This window comes from Cottoperca gobio, chromosome 12 (assembly GCF_900634415.1).
Source record: "Cottoperca gobio chromosome 12, fCotGob3.1, whole genome shotgun sequence".
NCBI classification, from domain to species: domain Eukaryota; kingdom Metazoa; phylum Chordata; class Actinopteri; order Perciformes; family Bovichtidae; genus Cottoperca; species Cottoperca gobio.
Window position 1 is genome coordinate 4,876,948 of NC_041366.1, and position 24,307 is coordinate 4,901,254.

Below are 24,307 nucleotides of genomic sequence, written 5' to 3' on the forward strand. Positions count from 1 at the left end.
AGTAATTCATTTTGATCCTCCAGTTACCTTTACTGCAGCCTTTCTGTGGGGCTGCCCACGTATTCAACCAGGTATTTCTCTTAGTACTGCTAAATTTCACCATCCAGTCCTCTCCTAATTCTTTCGATCTTTTCCTATTCGTGACCGGACTGATTCACATGCATGAAGGGGTGCTTGGAAAAGATGGAAGAGATTTCTCATGGGCTTGTAAAGATCATTTACATGTCCCATTGAGGACTATTTCAATTGGTCCGATTGCTGCTCTTGAGGTGTATTACATGCAGAGGGTGTTGAGCTCATTGGAGAGCGTTTTCACAGACCTTGAAGAGCTTTCCTTACGTTTAACACCTTGCTGACCATCAGTCTGTTGAAGCCTTTGACAGGTGTGCATTATCATGCTTTAACAAACAAAACACCTCAAACAAAAATCCAGTCGACAATTAACCACTGGTCTAAATCCATGTGCATGGTATATCTAAAAGCAGGTAGCTAAAGCAACAGTATTCTCTACAGTTTCTACTGCTTACATTTACGCTCCCTCTCAGCGTTGAGACAGACCTAACCATGTGTTAAACCTGATAATTCAGCCTGACATGGCTTCATGTTAGCAGAATTCCTGTAGGGAGTGGGAAATCTTGTGTTCTGTTTTACCCTAATCTCTATTAACAGACATCTGCATATGAATGCAGAAGCTGTAGTAAATTAAATTAGATTTTAGAATCGGAAGTGTTCTGGTTTCAGTATTCCGAGTAGTATTGGCCATTCATGTTTGAGCAGGCTATGGTTGAAAAAGAGGTGGAATGCATTTGCAATCTTAGAACTCATTGGCTATTGTGTTATATTCTGCTTTTTATTAGCTTAAACATGAGCTTGTAAACTGGCTACTTATGAAACAAGCAGCGCACAGAAGAGGAATATTTGATGGCTACAGCATTTCCCACAAAACATTGCCCGCAGAGGCTAAATCGTTATCAGTCCGATAGTCGATGGAATCCGAGGCATCTGAATTAAGAAACCTTTGATTCAACATCTCAGCAGGTCTAAAATGTTGCACAAAGTGTTCCCCAAAGAATGTGGCGGACAAAGCAGATAAAAGAAGAAACCATGAAAACGTCATGTAGTAGAAAAGATCCATAGGTGTATTTGTGTGAATGCAATGGAGCATGCATGCATGCCATGTTTGCATTATCATCCTGAATCTACAAATGTAGATGCACTCTTGGTACAGAAGCAGGGGGGAAGGGTGAAGTCTACAACATCATGAAGCCAGAATAGCATCCGGGCGGGGACACTGGCTTATATACTTTCCTGTAACCTAGCGTTAACCCTCCAGATTGATGACTATATGCTACCTCTGCCCAGAGGGGGATTGCTCAGACCTTCCTCTCTAATGGTGCAAAAGAAAATGCAGAGTACCTCTCAGCGTCATTACCATACTGCACCCTCTTCTTTTTATTTCTTTATTGCTTCCTCTCTGCTGTCCATCTCCCCCTCATCCCTCATAGCTCCACCTCCCCCCGGCGAGGCCACGTCCCAGGATCCTGTGGTCTCCCAGCAGCTGATGTAGTGTAACGAAGCACCGCTTTCTCCCATGTTATTCCTCAGCTAAAGGGAGCGGTGACAGTGAGGGCATATTCAGACCGACAATATGCCTTTGATGGTGTGAACATGTTGTTACAGTTACCAGTGATAAGATGAAATACAAACCAGGTAGTCCAGTTTGAAAGCCGATCAGAAATGAAGAGACTTTACATTTTTAAAGCGTAAAGATTTAATTTAGAAAAACTGATCAGAGACTTGAAAAGATACTTTTATGTGCACGATGCAATCACAGTGTAAAGGCAGAGGGAAAAGAAACGTAGACCATGTTCAGACTGAGAGGAACACTTTGGTCATTTCAATGATACAGTGAGGGCTCTATTGAACCTGACCACTGTTGCAATGCAACATCATCAGGCTACACACTGCGTTGACCCCCAAGAAGTCAGAAAGATAAGTGACATGGTTTGATTTGAGTAAAAGTTTATTTAAATAACTAAAGATAAATAAAATCTTTGTTGTTTTAATTCATGAGGCTGTGTCAGCCCTTCCTGTGTCAGATCTTACTTCCTGTCAGTTTTGCAGAAAACCTCACAGATTAAACAGGTTGGTCTGATTACTGTAATCATCCAGCTGGTGCCAATGGTTGAAGAGCAGCTTTTAATATACTTTGAGTATGTCGTTTGTAGGTATTTTCGGGTAAATTCAACCACCCCTAAAGTGGTTAACCTAACCAAATAGTTTTGTAGCCTAAACTGTTTCCGTGGTTGTCGGCACACCCTTTTAACACATTTTGTGCTACCACCACGTTATACTTCTTAGCAGGTCATGGTCATTGCAGGTATTTCTGTTAGATCACGTTGGTTTTTAACTTGGTTGGTTGGGTCTTGAGGAGTACTACCGCATATGTGAACCTTTTGTGGCTTCAGAGTTGTGCAAAGTCTGATAGTGTGATGTCACTTGCCGATTGGGGGCTGAAGACAAGTTTGAAAATGAACTTGTTGCAGCATGATGCCGGAGGACGTTAAAGGCCACCCACAGTAAACAAGGGTCTCATGCAACACACACAGCTCAGAAGATCTACCTACATTTTTGTATTGATTTTCTGAATTTTGATTTTATTTAAATAACTAAAGATAAATAAAATCTTTGTTGTTTTAATTCATGAGGCTGTGTCAGCCCTTCCTGTGTCAGATCTTACTTCCTGTCAGTTTTGCAGAAAACCTCACAGATTAAATAGGTTGGTCTGATTACTGTTCTGTAATGAGGAAACATATTAGAATTTTAATAAAATACGTCTTATAAAAAATTCTTTACTATAAATCATCATAAATCTTGAATAATCTTTTTTTAAATAGTCCTGGTTATTCTGGAAAAGAAGTGCAATAACATTTGAAGCTAATGAGAGACTTTGAGAGGGTGACGAAAGGAAGCAGGACCAAAACGCATTTTTTTGGCAAGGGACTGAATTTTTAAAACCTCCCTTCCTGTTTCATAATTAATGATGTCGCCGGGACCTGAACAACATGACTACACCAACCTCTGCCCCCTCCATTTATCATCTTGGATCATGTGTTTGGTCGTGTGTGTCTGTCGGCAGCTTCTCTTGCATATTACTGGAACCATCAGCCTACTATTTATTGTACACGCTCATGACTGCTCTCGTGGTTGCGGTGATTCACAAAAATTTTTAAATCAAAGAATACATTTATTAATCAGAGCACTCACATAAGAACGTAGCACTGTCAGAGCGTTAAATCTCTCTCTCTCTCTCTTTTTCTGTCTCTCTCTCTAGTAGTCTCTCTTTTGTCTCTGGATTGCTACAATGTGGAAAATGGAATTAGGGCCGAAAGTTTTATTTACAACCACGAAAAGCAAACGGGCTAAGAAGAAACCAAACCAAGTCACAGTCTCTGTCTGTCTATCGATCTCCTCCGCTGCACTCTGCTCATCGCCGCACCGACACACGCACCTATGGCTCTACAGTACACACGATAACAACAGCAACATATAAAATTAACGTTACATAAAGCTTAAACACAGGGGCCAAAAAGTACAACGTACAACCCCTCGTGCTGCCAGGCCTGCCTAGTCTGTAACAGAACACATTTTGGCCTTTGTCGTGGCTCATCCATAGAAAGGTTGAACCAGAGCAACTGCAGACCCCTACTCAATATATTTTATGATCCACTAAAGTTAGGAACGATATGGGATGAATAAATCCCTGTTTTTGTTATCTTTGCCACGGCAGGGAGAAATGAGTGGGATTCAACTCTTCATTGTTTGGGAGTGGAGAGGGAGACACACCTCGCGGGGATCTGCACTCTACTGAGTGCACTTTTTCTAGTTTAGTGCTGTCGTTGTGTTGTGGGCACAGAATTAAACTTGGAAACTATTTTGTGGTATGCGCTGGATGCACAACTTTTATTTGAATGAATGAGTACCTTACGATGTACGTTACGAGGTATTCTAAATGGTGAGTTGTGTTTTGTTGGTGAGAGACCTTTCTTACCAGACAAACGGCGTGCAGTACCTGTTGTGGTCCCAGTTATGTAAGAAATGATCAGGTGATCACGAACCGAAAAACTTAGTTGCCTAAACCAAACCTTAATTTCAGAGGTGGATGATCAGAAAACACTTACATCAGTAATACACAAACTATTTTGTCGATTAGTTATGAAGATGTTTCAGTTGTTGGGTGAAGTTTATGTTTGCCCAGACACCCTTCAGAACATACACTGAAGTCAATGGGGACGTTACTTTTTTCGGACAAAGTGCTCGTGTGCTGTGGAAGACAGCAAGTCAGAATGTTCTGGAACGGGATGAAATCCAAACTGAGTTGATGCTCCTTGTTGATGTTTTAATGACGAAAGGAGCGGAGGAAAAGAGAAGGGAGTGCAGATGAAGAGCGATTTCAGCTTATGCTAATGATCATAATGTTGCCAGCCGCTGCAGAGCTTTTGAGCAAAATATCCTCCCATCAGTGTCGTGTTTACCAGCTAAACCACACGGTGGATGTTATAAATATGCAACTCCAGAATAGTTGGAGGCCAGATTATGGTGGAATACCCATCCCAAAGTTCAAGCTTTACCCACGCAGAGCAAAATAATGAGCATTATCCTTCCAAACCATTTCATATTTACCGCGTCTCTTACATCCACTAAATGTCTCCTGCAATAGTAACAGTCACTGTTCAAGGTTAAAATTGGATATTAATTTAAAGACAGATTCCTGAAGGCATGATCACGCTTTGTCTTACACTATTGTTTTTCGACATTTGCACAGGTATTGATTTTCTTACCTTACTTGGACTTGGATGCAAAATAAACACATTTTACGAAATTTCTGCATTTGCTTTATTTTTCTTTAATAAAGAATATAAAAAACTAAAAATATTCAGTGAGGCCTATCTATGTGAGATTTATTTTAAAATACTTTTATAATCCTCAAAAAAGACTTTTAGAGCTCTTCCAAAACTCAGGCACCATCTTGACTTGAAATGATCCCACTGTGCCCGTCCACTATACACTCTTTCTTATCAGAAATGCCATGACAGTGATCTACAAAATACTTCAAACTGCGAATGCTGCTTTAGCTCTGAGACAGTCAGCGGGGAAGTGACTCTGTTGGAGCAGCAGCAGGATGTGTGTGTGTGTGGTTTCTCAGCGTTGATAATGTGGAAATCTTCGTTTCATGCCGGTGACTTTATTACATTTCCTCTGTCTCTCCTGGCGACCCAACGGCTGCCATTGAATTAGACATTGCCCTAATTACCTCTGCTGTGTCAAGTTCAGGCTGAACACTGCACAGAATTGTCACGTCACTTAATATTTTATTTGAATGTTGTAATGAAATGTTTTGAATGTTTGAATCCCTAAAATGTTTTCTCAATCAGCTTCATACAATAGGTGATGGGATCTTTACATGAAAGCACAATTTTGAAAAAATATTGGTTTATATTGAATACAATCTTGCAATGTGGCAACCCTTTATCGAGATCTGTGTTGAGTATGGGACTCTGTGTGTGAGATGCGAGGGGTCACAGACACCTCTTTATTCTCACTTCATTAGAGCTGTGACAGTCACGGAGGCAGGTGCACCTTGACCTTGTCATGGCAACGTCTTGTGCTTGTCAAATCCTCGTAAAAATAGAGCAGCATAGAGGGACAGTGAGATGCTGTGTGAACGCTCAGACTGGCTGTGTGTGAATCTTTGAACTTCAGTGGATGAACTAACTGCAGTATTAATATCCAAGTTAGTGTGGACATGCAGTATGCAATGTATATCTGTGTTTGCACATACATGTATCTAGATGTTTTCATACTTGTCGAGGGATTTAAAGGGCAATTTCGATGTTTGTTTTGTCCTCAAAATGTGGTTCTTATGCTGTAGCTGTCATCAATGTTTTATTGTCATTTTGTGATACAGTTGCATATACACATCCAGCAGACGGAGCAGCAGCATCACTCATTTGGTGATGTATTTGTGACCACCTGACGCATTTTAGGTCTCTTACGTCTCCTTTCTTCACAAGCTATTCACTAACTTTGCTGGGCAGGAAGTGTAAGCTGACCAATTAGGTAAAGGCATTAAAGCTACAAGATCTCCGCCACGATCAGCTTTGGCGATAAGCGCTAAATGCAGGTGTGGTTTTGGATCTCACTTCCCACAAACTGTGCGCCGCTTCTGATTTTACCCAGTTCGGCCTTCCATCAGTTCAGAACATATACCCATTGTTTCACCTCACTCTGCGATTGCATGATGGTGACTTTACACTGCAACAGAGAGAAAGCGTATAGATATATAGGTTCCCCTGAATCATATGATGTATATCACTTAATACTGACTCAGATTTGGCAAAAATATAAAACTATGTTCATGGGTTTATAGGCTTCAGAAGGACTCTTTGAGATTATCACTTTAAATTTCAGACTTCCAACTGTGATACTTGATGAGTATTTTGATGTGAAAGGAACTTTGTGTCCACATTTAAGTGGTCAGCCTTTTGATGTCAAACTGCCTCATTAAATGTCACTAAAATTAGCCTGCAGCAAATTAATTCACCGTCAAAAGAGGAAAATAGAGTGTGAGAGCGATGATAAGAGGCTCAAATTGTTTTAGTATATATTCTTCTTTTTCAAGTAGCTCTCAAAGGACCTTTTGCTCTCTGTGCCACCGCAGCTGTGGAGCACAGTCCCTGCTGCTGGTTGTGAATGTTTCAGGACTGTAAGGAGCTGCAGAATTGATTCAGAGAGGCTGTCTTCATTTCAGCAGGCTTCCCTTGGCATTATAGAAAATGTGTGTGTGGTGGTAGCACTGTAAACTGAGAGTGGGAGTACACTGTCACACCACAACTGCATGACGTATGACTCCAAATGATGTGGCAGCGTTTGCTTTTTCCTCACTGATCATTGAGAGCAGTCAGCCAGCGATGACTCGTTGAACAGAGGTGGAATAACGATATTAAGCAAGCTCGTATAAAAACATCAAGCTCAGTGGATAGAAGCCACTAAAGTTTGTTTTTACATATCAACAAAATGTAGGAAGCAACTTTTTGGGGTGAAATCGTTTTACATCCAGCATTGATGTCTTTTCTTTTTTTGTGCAGAATGGTTAGTGTGTTTTTTAAAGTTTTGAAAGTTTTGAAAGGACAATAATTAGCTTTCGTGTTATTCATTTTTTTACAAAAATTGCCTTTAACGATTTCAGAATAGATCGGCCTCGTCGTCTCCGGTACCCAACCCAGCTATTTGAGTCAGTATCGGCCAGTAATGCGATATCTGTATCAGATCGGTGCATCCCTAATAAATAGACCTTTTGCTCATTATACTTATGAATCGATTTCAATCTAGTATTATGTTTTTATTCTGTCATTGCATCATATTCAAACAACATATGGGGTCATTAGAAGTATGGCTAAAGGCCAAATATTGCATCAGCAGTTTTGTAATTAACTAAATTAGTACTGCCAATGGCCTTGATTGCCATATGCCCTGTATTTGCTCTCTTGCTGAGCACGCCTTATGGTTTAATCTCATTGCATGGTTTAATATCCAGTGCACTTAAAGGTGGGGTCCAAAGCAACGCTGTGGATTGTCATTTGGAGCATCGTAGGATTTGGTTATGTTTTATTACAAAAATCTGTAAAATATCAAATGAAAAGTGCTATTTCCATCCTCGAATATGTTGTAATATGCAAATAAAGTCAACTGTATGGGCTTTTATTCTCTCCTTTAGTTCTTGGTTTTGACCTCATCTACCTCGGAAACTACATTTTTTGTTGGAATGTATTGTATATTACACACAAGTGTCAGTTGAGAATAAAGAAATACACACAAGTACGCAAACACACACAACTGAACCTTATATGTATACTCTCTCTTCTCTCTCTCTCTATATATATATATATATATATATATATGGTATATATGGATCAAATGTCGATGGAACCACAGATGTGTTTGCCTGCCTTGCCTGCCAGAGGCTGTCTGTAATATAGAATACTGGATCACATCCGCCAAAAGTAACTATGATAAATTGAAGTGATGGATGTCCGGGCGTTACGGGACAGGTGTTCTTCTCTTTTCTTTTCTTCTCTTCTCTTCTTTTCTCAGGAATATCAACATTGTGATTTTCAGTCAAAGTAACGTTCAAAATAAAGACAGATACATTCCTAAACTTTCTTTTTGAAAAGAAACAACCACAAACTATCCTAAATGTCACAAGTAGTGCACAATCAGATTGCGTGTGCTCAATTGTTTTTAGCTGTTTCAACGTCTTAATTCTGAGAAAACAAGCACCTGTTAGCCAGTTGCAGATACCTTGCTGTGTTTCCGTATCAGAAAAAAGATTTGCACAAGCTCAACTGAACTCAGCTCATCTGCCTGAGCAGTCAGCTGAAGAATTAAGGCTGTGTCACCAGGAGAGAGAAGTCTTCCCTCCTCACCAGCTGACTCTGGGACTGAAATCTGAAGAATGCATTTCCACTTAATTGTCTCCTCGCACCAGACATCCAGAGTTCCCCGGAGAGAGAAGACATAAGATATCTGCTGCTACTGCAAACAGTTACCTAATTCTGAGCACAGATATAACACTAGCTGAACATCTTATTTGAACAGATGAGGAAGAAAATAAAAACTTTAAACCTGCATTTACTGAACAGAACACAACACTGACTTGTTACCGCCTTTAGAGGTTAATATGGCTATTTTTAAATTGTGTTTTGGTCCTACTGGTGAATCGAAGACCATTATTCACTTTCTTTTCGGCTCTGTTTTGGTCTCGGCCAACTCCTCAGGGAAATATCTGGCCCTGCAGTGCTAATAGCTAATAGCTGTCTGTCTGCCATTTGGTACGGAACAGGACAGTTGGTTTTTCAGAGCTTTTTCGTAGCTGGAAATAACACTGAAGACCGTGATGGGACTGAACCAAAACATTTAAGTTGCAGGTCGTCTGTTCATGTTGTTGTTGAACAAACAAGACACTTGTTTCCCCCTGCTTATGCTAAGCTAGGCTAACAACTTCCTGGCTCCAGCTTTGTAATTATTGCACAGACATGAGATGTGTTGATATAGATCTTCTCATCTCGTTCTTGAAAAGAAAGCAAATAAGCATATTTCCCAAACTGTTTCCTTATGCTTCAGTGAATTGAACTGAATTTAGGCAAAGAGAAGATGAGAGGACACTCATGTAATATTCATACCAAGAGCATTTAACTGAACGTGGAGTGCAAGAGGGAGGGATAGAGAGAAAGACATGATGAGATGTTGGACATGAAAAAGAATTGAAGCAGAGCAGCAGTGAAGCTTGTGCCAGCAATTTATCCTGGTGTGTGGGCTGCTTCTCCTCTGACAGCTAAGACGGAGGCTGTGCTACTGTATATGTGTGTGTATGTTCATCTCACATCCTCAGACGCATAATATAGATTTCCAGCCTGCTGATTCAGCCGCCCTGAACCTCCCATCACAATTACAGCCAGCGTGTGGCAGCGCTCCGACACTGGCGTCTGCAAAATGTCACAGTGCTTCACACAGCCCATCGGTCCGCAGGTCTGTCCCCTGCTAACAGGCCGCTGTGTGGGAGCGCTCTCAGACATGGAGGGCGCTGACTCCCAGAACAAGCATGAAATATAATCCTTGCTGCTCAGTCTGCGCAGAATTTCAGTCAGTGCATCTACAAAACAAAACAACAAAGTGTTTTGGATAAAACGTAGGACTCATTTGTAATTGATCGATTGCAGTTATAGATTTTTTTTTTCTCATGGAAAAGAATAACAAGCTGAAAACACAACGTAGACATATTGTCACATAAAGAGACCATGGCTAACATGCTAGCAAACATTTGCCTATTCACTTAAACAGAGCAACATGATTATTCATTGGGAGCCGTGTTGTTGGCCACCTGATGATTGTAAGTCCTATGTTCTCTCTTCTGTTAGCTCTCTTGTGCTGTCCACCAACTCCTGAGGGAAATATATCAGAAGTGTCACCACTCTGGAGGAATTGTGAAGCCAATCACTTTCACTTGTTTCTTTCACATTTCAATTAGTTATGTTTGTTCTATAATTACATTGTAGAAATCTGAAAAGATGGATCATTCTATAAAAGTATCCAACTAAAGATGACTGTGTCAAAAAACCCTGAAACCAAAAGAGTGGGTGTTGTTATAGCAGCAGATTAATGCCCACATGTACCAGCTAATAGTCAATACATCAGCCTAAATAATATTGTAAAACAGCATTGCTCTCGCATGCAGCGGTGGTTACTTAGATTTGATTTATTTGACATTTCAAAAATATATATAAATATATTACAGATCATACAAAGTGACAAATACATCGAAATAAATGTTGAGGATAACACAATAAAGTTAAAAATAACTTATGTCCATTGTGGTCCTCATTCTAGGAAGACAATAAAAGCATGTAAAGAGCAACAGCCATTAATTCTCATAGTGGAGTGGAGAGACTGAATCGTCACTTATTTGTCAGACTATTTATTGGAAGTGGATGTTTCTGAGCTGCGGCTCGTGTTGAATGAAACAGTTGTTTTTCCGTGATAGCAGACTGAGCTTCGAGTTTGTTGGTGAGTTTCTCTGGTTCAAAGCTTACACAGATGATGGAGAGACTTTTTTAATTGCTTTTTATTTTATTTTATTGAAAATAAATGACGCTAGTTGGCCAAAGTTTTGTTCAGTCAGTCTATTAAAAAAACAAATACACAGTTAGTCACAGCTGTGGATGGGAAATGGGAAAGTATGATAGTACACATTCATACACTGTCAAGCTGCTCAAGCTGGTTCATTCAAAAGCAAACACAATTCTGTTTACTTTTTATTTCATGTTCATTGGCCATTTCTTACTTAAACAAGTCTTTATATCTTAACAAACAGTACATGTGTTATTTAACAAAAGCATAGAAAGGAAGAATCTGACAATCCTGCTGTTTATTCATACTGGTGACTTTATATTTAAAGTTTCCCCACATCAGATTTCACACTTCCCCTGTTTATTAACACAGTGTTCATTGAATGAGAAGATCTAAACTAAGCTTACACATTAATGATGAGATGCAGACAACTTAATTATATATATTTGCAAGCTGTAATGTGTATGATGGTAACTCTTAGAAAAGCAGAAACCATCTTCTTACTTCCTTCTGTGTTTTTGTGTGTTCAGACCAATGATGTGTTAGGAAACACCTGGAACTGGCTCTACTTCGTCCCTCTCATCATCATCGGCTCCTTCTTCATGCTCAACCTGGTGCTTGGTGTCCTATCTGGGTAAGCAAACTCTAAACACGAATACACATATTCCAGGTCTGCTTACATAACATGTAATAAAGGCCGATTATGAACCCAATTCAAGATTGTGAAGAATAACAACTCAAAAAATAATAATAATGTAAAAAGAAATGTTTTTACTTACTTATTTGGACTCCGGTTAATAATCAGAAGCTTATTTGTATTTCTTTTTTGCCATTTTTCGCTTCACTTTCTCTAACCAGAAACATTTTTATTTTTTAACTTAAAATATACAGTGAACAATACATTCCTGGTTAAAATGACAAGTTCAAAGCAACAAGCAGTGGTAATAGATCAATCATCTTCACATCAATTAGAACATGCAGGCTTCATTCTTCAATTGAGAACATGATGTCTCTCATATACAACGGCGTATTAGGGGAATTGTAGCTAAAAATAATAATAATTACAGAGCCGGGGGAGGGGGGTGATATTCCAAGAAAGAAACGTAGAATTTCAAAGATTAATGTTATAGATTTACGAGAAAAAAACTTTAATATTCGCATTTTTTTGTCAAGGACCCACATACAGTAGCTTCACATTGCAATGTTAGCTCAACGTCTCCACACCACACAATGTAAATCACTCGCACACGTCAGTGAGGAGGTGCAACAGTGTGCAAGATGATGATATCCTTCATCTGTCCTTCGCGTTGTTGTTCCTGATGCACAAAAGCCATCACCTCATCCAAATCAGTGTGTTGCTTTCTTCTGAATGGGTCTAATTCACTGCAATGTCTCGTCAAAGTCCGGATGCTTATGATAATATGATGATTATGGGCTTAAAGCACAAACATTTCATCCAAGTGCAAAGTATAATTTGATTAGGTCATCCACTGCAAGCATAACACACAGCAAGCAGCTGTGCTGTGATGACGTTGAGATGAGATGCTCTGTATTTGTTTTCTGTTACCTACAATAACCCATACACTGTCGTACTACTATGTCGACTCTCTTTTGAGAATACTTTAATATTGCATCTGTATTGGCTTCAACTGTCAGCTTGATTCAAACCCAGTTTATATACCAAACATAGAGAGTGCGCTGTGTTCCAATCATAGATTAGGGCATCAAGGCAGTATGCCACCTGTCTGTTAACTTGAATGAATTGAAGGTGAATTGAGTAAATCAGCAGAGTATTCACTTTACCTCATCATCATCTAGCGCTTCCCCTTTTTACTTTCTGTTCTCCCATCATCTGTCATCCTCTCATCATGAAAAGGCCTCGCTCTGTGGCTTTAATCATCCTGTGTGCTGCTGGATCTGACATCTGTCCATCTTATTGTGTCTGGTAGCAAACTAAGAGCCGCCTCTCACCTGCTGTCACTCACGGCCCCTTGTCTCACCAACATCTGGATGAAAGAAAACATGTGCGTTGTCGCAAAAACAAAAGAACTGTGCTGAAGCTTCTCTGTTATTACTTGTAAAAACTGTATCTCAAGAACATTGCATAGCGTATTGCATTTTTGTCTCATGCTTCTACTGTAACTGTCCACCAAATGTTTCATCAGTAATTGTTTTAATAATGTATTTTGTCAATGGTTTAATTGAATTCAGATTCATTTCCCATCACTGTTGGGTCACTTTCATTAGTGGTCCTTCAAGAGTTGGCTTATATTGTAATATTTAATAAGTTCAGCATACTAGGAAGTATTTTTCATCTGGCATTGAAAATGTTCCCGTCTGTGCCACAGACACATTTTTTTAAGGAACTTAGAAAGATTATGTTGGCAAAACCTTTTTCTTTCCACCTGTCCTTAAATTCAGAAGATCATTTTTTTTAGATATAACTTAGAAATTGGATTACCAGAATGTTGCTTTTCTCATTTGCCACAGATATGAGAGTGGTATCGATCTCATATGACTCTCGCCAAGAAAGCAAATATTTATAAAATAAGCATCTTTCCTAATATGTCGAACAATGTCGTTAAAGGAATAGTTGATCCAAGAACAATATAAACTGTATATAGTACTTACCTCCCTAGGTGCTCCATGGTTCCAGAAAAAGGTTTCTATTGAATGGCGTTAAGGAAATCATATGAGTTGAATCAGACTTCAACGGAGGTCACAAAAGACGGCCAAAAAGGTTATAAAACCTCCAGTGCAGCATAATCCATGTGTCTATGAATTTATGGGCTCATGGAAATAGTTGTTTGGTGTTTCGTTCATCCTCCTTTAATTAACTGTAATTATTATGTTTTTGGTACGGCTGCCAAGGATGTTCTTTTTTTTTTTGGTTTAATCTCATTGCATGGTTTAATATCCAGTGCACTTAAAGGTGGGGTCCAAAGCAACGCTGTGGATTGTCATTTGGAGCATCGTAGGATTTGGTTATGTTTTATTACAAAAATCTGTAAAATATCAAATGAAAAGTGCTATTTCCATCCTCGAATATGTTGTAATATGCAAATAAAGTCAACTGTATGGGCTTTTATTCTCTCCTTTAGTTCTTGGTTTTGACCTCATCTACCTCGGAAACTACATTTTTTGTTGGAATGTATTGTATATTACACACAAGTGTCAGTTGAGAATAAAGAAATACACACAAGTACGCAAACACACACAACTGAACCTTATATGTATACTCTCTCTTTCTCTCTCTCTCTCTATATATATATATATATATATATATATGGTATATATGGATCAAATGTCGATGGAACCACAGATGTGTTTGCCTGCCTTGCCTGCCAGAGGCTGTCTGTAATATAGAATACTGGATCACATCCGCCAAAAGTAACTATGATAAATTGAAGTGATGGATGTCCGGGCGTTACGGGACAGGTGTTCTTCTCTTTTCTTTTCTTCTCTTCTCTTCTTTTCTCAGGAATATCAACATTGTGATTTTCAGTCAAAGTAACGTTCAAAATAAAGACAGATACATTCCTAAACTTTCTTTTTGAAAAGAAACAACCACAAACTATCCTAAATGTCACAAGTAGTGCACAATCAGATTGCGTGTGCTCAATTGTTTTTAGCTGTTTCAACGTCTTAATTCTGAGAAAACAAGCACCTGTTAGCCAGTTGCAGATACCTTGCTGTGTATCTGCAATATGTCGAACAATGTCGTTAAAGGAATAGTTGATCCAAGAACAATATAAACTGTATATAGTACTTACCTCCCTAGATGCTCCATGGTTCCAGAAAAAGGTTTCTATTGAATGACGTTAAGGAAATCATATGAGTTGAATCAGACTTCAACGGAGGTCACAAAAGACGGCCAAAAAGGTTATAAAACCTCCAGTGCAGCATAATCCATGTGTCTATGAATTTATGGGCTCATGGAAATAGTTGTTTGGTGTTTCGTTCATCCTCCTTTAATTAACTGTAATTATTATGTTTTTGGTACGGCTGCCAAGGATGTTCTTTTTTTTTTTGTCTGTCAGCAGGATTACGCAAAAACTACTTTCCCAATTCCCATGAAACTTGTCTGAAGGGTGCAGCATGGGACTAAGGAACCCATTCAATCTTGGAGCAGAGCCGAATCACGGGGCAAATTATCTTTCACTTTCATTAACATTGCGAGATAGGGCATCTGATCTGTCATGTCAGTTCATCACACTCCACTGCTCTTCCTCTGCATCCACACATTTCATGCCCACAAGTTTCAGAAACATCTCCTTGCTCCAGTTCTGCCAACGGCCTTTTCTTTCTTCTTTCTTGCCCTGAGCAGCTGCCCTGCTGTCGCCTGAACTAGTTAATAATCCTTCAGAAGAACTCTTGAACTCTTGAACTAGTTCCTTCATTCCCATCATGCAGAGTCTCACAAATGTGTTGGTGTTGTAAGTCACATAATCCTGTTTGTTGCTATGAATGTATACATGTATACATGTGCAGGATCTCTCCTGGCAGATGTCTGACACAGAGAAAAAAAAAGAAATGTAGCTTTAAATTCAAAATGTCGATTTATTCTTCCTGTGTGTAGTAATGATCTGTGTATATGTGTCAACAGAGAATTTGCCAAAGAGAGAGAGCGCGTGGAGAAGAGGCAGGAGTTCATGAAGCTTCGGAGGCAGCAGCAGATCCAGAGAGAGCTCGACGGGTACTTGGAGTGGATCTGCAAAGCAGGTTAGACTCATCTCTGAAACAGCATGAGAGCTGGCACGTATGTGTTTGTTGTGTTAGAAAAACACGACAAATTGATAGAAAGTCCCTCTTTTTCTCATTTATTTCCCTTGCTGCAGAGGAGGTGTTGCTGGAGGAGGAGGAGGATGAGATTGCAGAAGAGAAGTCCCCGCTGGACGGTCTGTGGTACAAGAGGAAACAAAACCTTCCAGGTAAAACAGAGGCTGAGTAACTGTTGCCTGCTTTACCATGGTCCATCACTACAAGTACATTTCATAATTTCCATCCAACAATAGATGTATGACAGCATCATTGTGCTGTGCATAAATCATGAATGTGAGCTGCTTCTCCTTTACCTGTGGAGTGGAGGTTTAATTCAATCTCAGACATACAGGAAGCCCTGAGAGGCAAGTGAGAAAAACTCATTCTGGTTAGTCTAAATAGTTTTCTCTCCTGTGTTTATGACGTAAGAACAGGTGAACAAAAGTGTTGCCAGGATAATCTTTCTAAGTTTCAAGTTTTGGATGGTAAAAACATTCAGGAAGTAGAAGAAAACATGAATCATAAACACAGGAGAGAGTTTCTCTCACTTGCCTCTGACGGCTTCAGTAGCATCGTGAGGATTGTTGTCCAGAGTGATGCTGGTGTCTTCGATCACCATATCTTTGTATACATATATGTTTGGAAAGTTTGTTCTACAGGCAGATATGCTGTATTGTTTTGATCATCTTTGCGCTACGATATTTTAGGGTTTGTCAAGCCATTTCATGGACAATTTATATTCTTACATCATCATAGTTTTCTTTTTACGTTTTACTTTCTATTTTAACAGTACAGGACATTCCCTGACATAGGAATTAAAAAAAATATTCAAAAAGAAAATACAGGAGGACATTTGCAGCAGAGCAAGGTCAATTACACAAAAACATAACAATGGTATTTTTGGTGATACTCCATTATAATAACAAGTGTTGTGACCACAGCCCCTCTCACTAGGTTACACAGCGAGGGAACACAGTGGGACACAAGTCCACTTGTATAAAAGTGTCCAATTTCAGATGCAGACCTGCAGTCATTTGTTCCATTACGTTAACCTGTTTCAGTCTCAGCCACCACTGGAGTTATGGTTGCTTGTTTTGCATCCTTCCACTTCACAGCTATCACTTTCTTAGGAAATAAATTACAATAATAATATTTCACATATAGAGTAATGATTAAAATATCTGATTTTTGACGTCAAAGGGAGGACACTGTCATTCAACTCTCTCTCTCTCTCTCTCTCTCTCTCTCTCTCTCTCTCTCTCTCTCTCTCTCTCTCTCTCTCTCTCTCTCTCCTTATTTCTTTCTCTCTCATTTTCTAATTTACAACTCTAGTCTGATTGGATTTGTTAAAGTAAATTCACTATACCATGCTCTCACTCACACACACACACAAGTGCAGATGCATTTGCCAGTAAGCAGACACACACACACACACACACACTGAAATACATCCAGTAAATGGTTTCAGTAAAAGTGACTGCACCCAGCTGCCATATTTTCTCAATTAGTTACATATCAGTGATTAAAACCTTTTAGCCCACAGCCGTATAAAAAACACTCTAATATTGTTAGAGCAGAAAATATGGAGTTGGCCTTCGTGGGATGAATGACAGGTGTGAACAGTGGAGCAAAGTGCCAATCATAGTGGACTGACTCAGGAGAGGTGGTTTTACAATTATTTGTTCCCAAACAAGTTATTCACCTTTTACCTAGTCTAGGCTGAATATTTCATTCAGAGATAAAAGATGAGGGACTGAAGGTAGCTGTAGGTTTTTTCAATATACTTTAAATTAGTGATGTAGTGCGAGAGAGACACGCAGATACACACACAAGCAGACAGACAGAAGAGGTGGGGTGGGGGTGGGGGTGGAGTAGAGGGGCAGAATCTCTTGTGGACCGGCACAGAATATTATACTTAATTTCTTGTTTGACAAGACTATACATTTTAAAAGAACGATGATGGAAATATTATTGTAAGTGAGATTTCAATGTCTATTGTTAACATCAACCAGGTCTAGGTGCTATAAGAATACTGTGAAAGTATAAAAAGCTTAATTGAAGGAGAAATGCGCACAGCCCTTATTCAGAAGTCTTTAAAAGAGCTGTCAAGCTGTCGCAAGGTTGAGATGTCACAACTATACATATATACGTAGGAGGTTCAATCAAGTTGGTTACAATTGAAGATGTTCTTAATGCACTGGCAGATGATTACTTATACATTATTAGATGATGACCAAAATGATTCAAAAGTGTTGCTCAGTGTCAGAGCGTCCTTCGTTTCCCTGCCCGGTTCTGCCTCCCTGCAGTCTTTTTCGAGCAGAGATGCGGTGTTGTAGATCTCGAGCGTGAGCGCACCACTCCGGTGACACGGAGCGGCTCACGTCATGATAACATGGGCTGGCACTTTTCCATTGAAGGGCTTCAAGCAGGAAGGCAGAAAATCTGCAAATGAAAAACATGATTGATGCCTGCTATTCATAGTTTCCAATTAGCTCACCCCTCCAATTTGACACACACACACACACACACACACACACACACACACACACACACACACACACACACACACACACACACACACACATCCTGCTAGGGGGTTGTTCCATAGAAATACAATTTGAAAATACAGTTTTGCAGAACAGAACCATTCCTATATTTCTCTCACACTATATCATATTTTAACCCTTAGATGATAATTTCCCCTTCTTGTCTGTGCTGTTCTCTTTACAGTCCTGAAACGAGGCAAAGCAAAGAAAGGTAGAAACGACCTGATCGGTGACGAGGAGGGGGAAGATCCTTTCGCAGACATCTCCTCCGTCCGTAAGTCTTTTTCTCCAAAGCCACCCGCACGTCACCTCCGACCTCCACATGCTGTCTAACCTTCAATATAAAAGCCACCATAAAAGCCTGTCTTCTACAAAGAACATAACTGTGTCCTCTGACTCACTGGTGTCCATTTATCAGATTAGTATGTCATGTCTCCTCCAACAGTATAACACATGGTGTTAGATTTCTCACACAAACTTAAAAATGTACATTACAGAAGCAGATTCTGCAGCATGTTTCTCCTGGCTGTAGAGGCAGATCACCTTGAGGGAATAGAAGTATAATTAACTTTTCTAATTAGACTGTTACATTAAAATGGGAAGAGAATTACCAGCATATTAGAGTGAGACTCTTTTTTTATATGAATGGACAAAGACAACATGTAATTGCTTGTCTGTGGGTTGGAAATGAGCACAAGCATGATAATTGAAACCATTTTGTTGCCTTCGCCAGTTTTTTCTTATCTCATCTCATGACTGTTTTCCTTCAAATTAAGTGCCATGGGAATAGAGGCACGGCACAGTCAAATTTCGTCTCATCTTTTCACTCATGATGCCTGCAGTTTTTCTGCACAGCACAAATTTATTAGTTGCATATTTTTTAATGAGCAGCTGCAAGGAAAATGTAAGTGTTCAGGTGATTTTACTTTTCTTTTGGTCCCTTGGGTAGGTATTGTTACTTTTATCAGTTAAAGTTTTGGCCACAAACATCTTTCAGTGCCGGTGAGAAGTGGAATGGATCCCTACCCTACACATCCCCATCCTGTACTGTTACGCTTTGGACTCTTTGAAACCTTCAGATCCTTGAGTTCTAACTTCCTGTAACTGGGTAATAACACAAGTGAAGCACAAACTACACACACAAACGGACGCATATTCGTAAATCACAACTTGTTGGTTTTACAGTTTGGTTTTTGTATGGATTCAACACGTTAAGATTTAACTATTTGTTTTTAGAGGTGCTGGCAGTGTTGGAAAGTAACTAAGTACATTTACTCAAGTACTGTACTTCTTAAGTATGTACAATTTTGACATACTTGTGCTCCAGTATTTTATACTTCTACTCCACTACATCTTAGAGGGAAATATTTTACTTTTTACTACACTACATTTATTTGACAATTGTAGTTACTAGATACATTTTATATTTAAAAAATACTTTTATGTATTATTATATATTATGTATATACAGTATAAAGTACTATACTTACCTGGCTCCACAGCATACAACATAAAAATGCTTCTCTGTGTATTCGTGAGTGACGCAAACTGAAAAATATAATATTTTATAAAAAATATAATACTGTGAAAAGAGCCGTTCTGCAGAATGAGTACTTTTACTTTTGTTATTTAAAGTATAATGCTGATAATACATCTGTACTTTTACTTAAGTAACATTTTAAATTCAGGACTTTTACTTGTAATGGAGTATTTATAGACTATGGTATTTCTATGTTTTCTTAAGTAAAGGATAAAGAGTATTTCTACCACCACTGGGTATTGGTAGGTGGGGGTTTTTCTTCCTCCTCTGGACAATAGTGTTTATGCTAAGCTAAGCTAAACGTCTCCTGGCACTAGCTTCATGTTAACCGTACATGACAGTGGTATCAAATATCTTTTAGGAGCAACTTAACACCAGCTGAACATCTTGTTTTAGCTGTTGTAACCTCTCATATAGCTGCATTGTGTACTCCAGGGTGTGGCCAGTACACCATGACATCTCTGTGAAGGGCAGTAAGAGGTCCAACTCACTTGGAACTTTTAACCAGAGCGGGCAGTGAAACACGTCTCCTCCGCCTTTTGTGAAGTTCAAATGTAACACAAATTCAACATATGAGGAGTTCTGTATTGTTTTGTTTTTTGTTTGGCAAGTTAAAAAACGATCTGTTGTTGCTCTTCGATCAACGAACACCAAATAAAGCTTACACCTACAGGTAGAGCAGTTGAACCACCTCCGTGCAAGCAGGTTCGTTTGGAGCCAGAAAATGACTGAAACAAAAAAAAGACAAATAAAAGGAAAAATCTTATCTAGTTTTTTTGATATTTTGTCAGAGTAACTGTCTGTAGACATATGCATAAGCTTCTTTTAATTCTTCTTCTTATAATTTAACAATTATAATTTCCCTGAGTGAGCAAATGCTGCTCCTCACTGTAGCAGGCAGAAGACAAGGAAAACACACACAGTGATTCACTGTGACAAATAATAACGCACTGCACACATTTCCTGTCTCATTGCTTTCAGCTCCTCCTGGCTCTCCGTTTGGTCGGGCCAGCGTGAAAAGCAGCAATAAGATGGACAGCTCCTCTTACTTCCGGCGTAAGGAGAAGAGGACCCGCTTCTTCATCCGCCGCATGGTGAAATCTCAGAGCTTCTACTGGATCGTTCTGTGTGTGGTGGGCCTCAACACTCTGTGCGTGGCCATAGTACACTATGACCAGCCCGATTGGCTTACAAGGGCCCTCTGTAAGTCATTCATACAAACACACTCATAGTCCCACACACTTATTGATGTTGATGGAATATAAAACTAGCCTCTCTTCATTTTGTTACTCTGTCCATCCAGACACAGCAGAGTTTGTGTTCCTGGGTTTGTTTCTGACTGAGATGTCCTTGAAGATGTACGGCCTCGGAGTGAGAAATTATTTCCACTCCTCCTTTAACTGCTTTGATTTTGGGGTAAGTTACCGAAGGCAGTGACTCACAGATAGATATTCAACTCTTACCAGCAGTGCTGAGTCTATTTGGATGGTCCAGTCTTGAACTAATACAGCAGGTGATAACTTTATCCTCTTCTCTCCTCTCTAGGTGATTGTGGGAAGTATTTGTGAGGTGATCTGGGACATGATTAAACCAGGATCATCGTTTGGTATTAGTGTGTTGAGGGCCCTGCGACTGCTCAGGATATTCAAAGTCACCAAGTGAGTTAAATTCAAAACACACACCTGCAACTACAAACAATTAGTTAATTAAAGGTTCAATGTGTAAGATGTGCGATAATTTAATTAACATTATCAACAGAATGTGAAGAGTTGACAGTGTTGTCGTTGTGTCAAAGACGTCTCTGTGTTGTGTTGCAGAGATATCTACTGAAGTTAGCATGCTAACAGCTAGCTGCGCTCCGTCCAGTCTGTAATACCACTTGTTCCTCTAGAGGTGATAGTGAGTCACTGTAGCTCCAGTCTGCCTCAGTACAGAGGGAGAACAAGTACAGCCGCCTGACTCGCTCCTAAATATTACAGCCATGTTCTGTGTCTGTTTTTTAGTTTGTTTATTGGATTATGTTCAAAGTGGCAGAGATGAGAAAATGACCCGCACCCTCTCCTCGTCCTCACAGCTGCCTGGAGGCTGTTTCTCTGAGTGTTTAACTGTCGGCAGCCCCGGGAAACAGCGTAGCTTCAGTTATCTGGAGTTCAGAGAGAAATGCAGCTATAGAATGCAATACACAATTTAAATAATTAACTAGAATACAATAAATATTCCAAATTACTACAACTAAAATATAAACAGAGATTGTATGGACCCATTTTAGATGTGAAATACTGCCCCCAATTTCTTTGGAGCAGGTGGCTCAGAACTACACGTTGAACCTTTTAAAGCTTCCATCACAGAAAAACTTCCTTTCATTTCAGCATCTGTGGAGATTTTTGTGCTCTCCCTTAACTTCCATGTGATGATTATATTACCCATAGTCTCTGTATTTTGCACAAATATATCCTTCTCAGTGTGATGTATCAGGATCCCTACATGGAAACATTACTCTTCTGTTACTTTACCCAAAGTGTGATGAGAACTGAGAACTTAGTGCTCATTATAGCTGTAACTCCAAAGAACACTGCATTGTACATTACCCATAATGCAACCATAGACTGTATATAAGAAGTGAAAGTAGTCACCAAGAGGTCACCTATTGGTTTGTGGAAAACTGTTTTGAAGCCTCGAGTTTGGCAGTTTTGCCGTCACGATCTTGTTTTTTGTCAGAAGAGATCATATTTGGACGAGATAGTGGAGCTGGGGAAGAGCGATGCCTGGTGGAGCCAATTACTGTTAGCAGCTAACGCTAGCATGCTACCTTGATTAGCAAGGTGCATCCATAATTCACGTGATATTTAATTGAGATGCTAATTTTGTGTGGCGAAAAAGAGCCTTGCTTGTAATACGAACGGAAAAATTAACAACCGATTCCTTAGCAACGCAACTTGTCAATCACAAGGTAGCCAAGCCCTTATGCACACACTGCTTTATTGCTATTTTACTGGAAATGGGTCCATATTGCTGTATTAAAGAAGACTTGAAGCCAGCGATTGAGAAAATGTTTACTGAGGTAAACAAGAGAGAAGTAGTGTTATTTTCTCATAGACTTTTATACAATCAAACTCATTTTTACAAACAGAGGCGTCACCCCCTGCTGGCCATTACAAATAGCAGGTTAAAAGCGGTTCAGCATTGACTTCACTCTTCAGACTCCGGAGGTTGCTTGAATGCAACCCAATGACATATTTCATTAGACCCTACCTACTTCCTAAATGCCCATCTTTCAAACCTCACACCTCCAGTGTGTAATGCTCTCTGTTATATTGTATAGTTTTAGTTTCAAGCCCAAGTCAAGATATCCCTGATGACATCAATAGGATTATTTTTTTAGACTTTGAAAAGCTCTTCTAAAGCTACAAAAGACAGTGGTACGACTCTGAAATCGATATGTAAAATTGGTGCAGCTTTAATGACTTAACAGCACACGTTCACAGCGTTGAACCATATGAAACCTGTGGTCCATGTTGTTATTTCAGTCGACGCTGTCCTGAATACACTGACCTACAAACAGGTCTACAAAAAATACGATGTATTCTTGGTGTTGTGTATGTGTACTTCTTTTAAAGCCCTACATTTTGGAGATGCAAGGTTTTGATGTTACAGGAGCTGCACTTTTTCCCAGGGCTTTTCTCTCTGAGCTGACAATCCTGTTAGAGTTTGATGCCAATCCTTTTATTTCATTACATTAGCTGTAATCCTGTGATTTACTGAAACTGGCAGCTGACACATTGATTTGTTTTATGCCACCTACAGATCATATTGCCATTTGGTCCTCTCATTCCTCCTCTGTTTTAGTTGTTTCTGTATTTGTCTGTTTGTTCTTGTAAAACAAAAAAAGGGATTTATCTTTGCCTCTGCGTGTTTGCCGCTTCCTCTCAGATATTGGAACTCGTTGAGGAACCTTGTGGTCTCCCTCCTCAATTCCATGAAGTCCATCATCAGCTTGCTCTTCCTCCTCTTCCTATTTATCGTGGTCTTTGCTCTGCTGGGCATGCAGCTCTTCGGAGGACAGTGAGTATTCTCTCAAACCTGGTCTGCTTTCTCATCGCTCTTTCCTTCTGTTTCCATCTAACAAAGACACACACATCCTCTCCTCTTCTCGTCTATCCATCTATTCACCTGACCCTCCTCCTCTGTGTGTGATGGCTGGCCCGGCGTGGCGGCGGTGACAGACGTGTTGACGCAGCAGGTTGCGAGCAGAGCAGCAGCACCAACTGTGGCCCTTTGATATCGCTCTCAGCAGGAGCTCCGTGTCTTCTAATGGCAGGAACACCTCATGATTCTGGGCTGGCTGCAGTTAATCAAAGGCCTGGCATCCAACCCCGTCTGACTCAACTCATACAATCACATACTTTACTTCCTGTCTCCTGACAACAACAGCCTTTATATATCTGTGTAGTTCTTTCATTTACAGCCTATTGGAGTATCTCAGCCCTATGAAAGCTGAGGTAGACTTTGCAGTGTTGTTTTATGTTCACATCCTTAATTTTATACCTAAAAGCCTTTAAAGGATCATTTAGTTTTTTGTACAACTTGGGTCTTACTTTCTTACTCGGTTTTGAATATATTATACACACAAAGGATTTTACTAAGGAACACAGCAACATCGCTACAATGAAGTCCAACAGTTTATCCAATTGACCTAAACCCCTTTATTTGGATGGAAAACTGCAAGTGAGTGCATCTGAAATGCTGTTAGTAAACCCTCATTGCACAGGAAGAT

General features: G+C 39.7%; 1 protein-coding gene across 1 annotated transcript in view; it reads left to right on the plus strand.

Annotated features, from left to right (window-relative positions):
* cacna1bb (calcium channel, voltage-dependent, N type, alpha 1B subunit, b) overlaps positions 1 to 24,307 on the plus strand; it is a 162,206-nt gene that overhangs the window by 71,054 nt on the left and 66,845 nt on the right. Inside the window, exons 7-14 of the mRNA XM_029444891.1 lie at positions 11,217 to 11,320; positions 15,293 to 15,408; positions 15,525 to 15,617; positions 18,178 to 18,267; positions 20,515 to 20,736; positions 20,837 to 20,949; positions 21,079 to 21,191; positions 23,464 to 23,595. Of these exons, the coding sequence (XP_029300751.1) occupies positions 11,217 to 11,320; positions 15,293 to 15,408; positions 15,525 to 15,617; positions 18,178 to 18,267; positions 20,515 to 20,736; positions 20,837 to 20,949; positions 21,079 to 21,191; positions 23,464 to 23,595 (983 nt within the window). The remainder of the gene's footprint in view (positions 1 to 11,216; positions 11,321 to 15,292; positions 15,409 to 15,524; positions 15,618 to 18,177; positions 18,268 to 20,514; positions 20,737 to 20,836; positions 20,950 to 21,078; positions 21,192 to 23,463; positions 23,596 to 24,307) is intronic.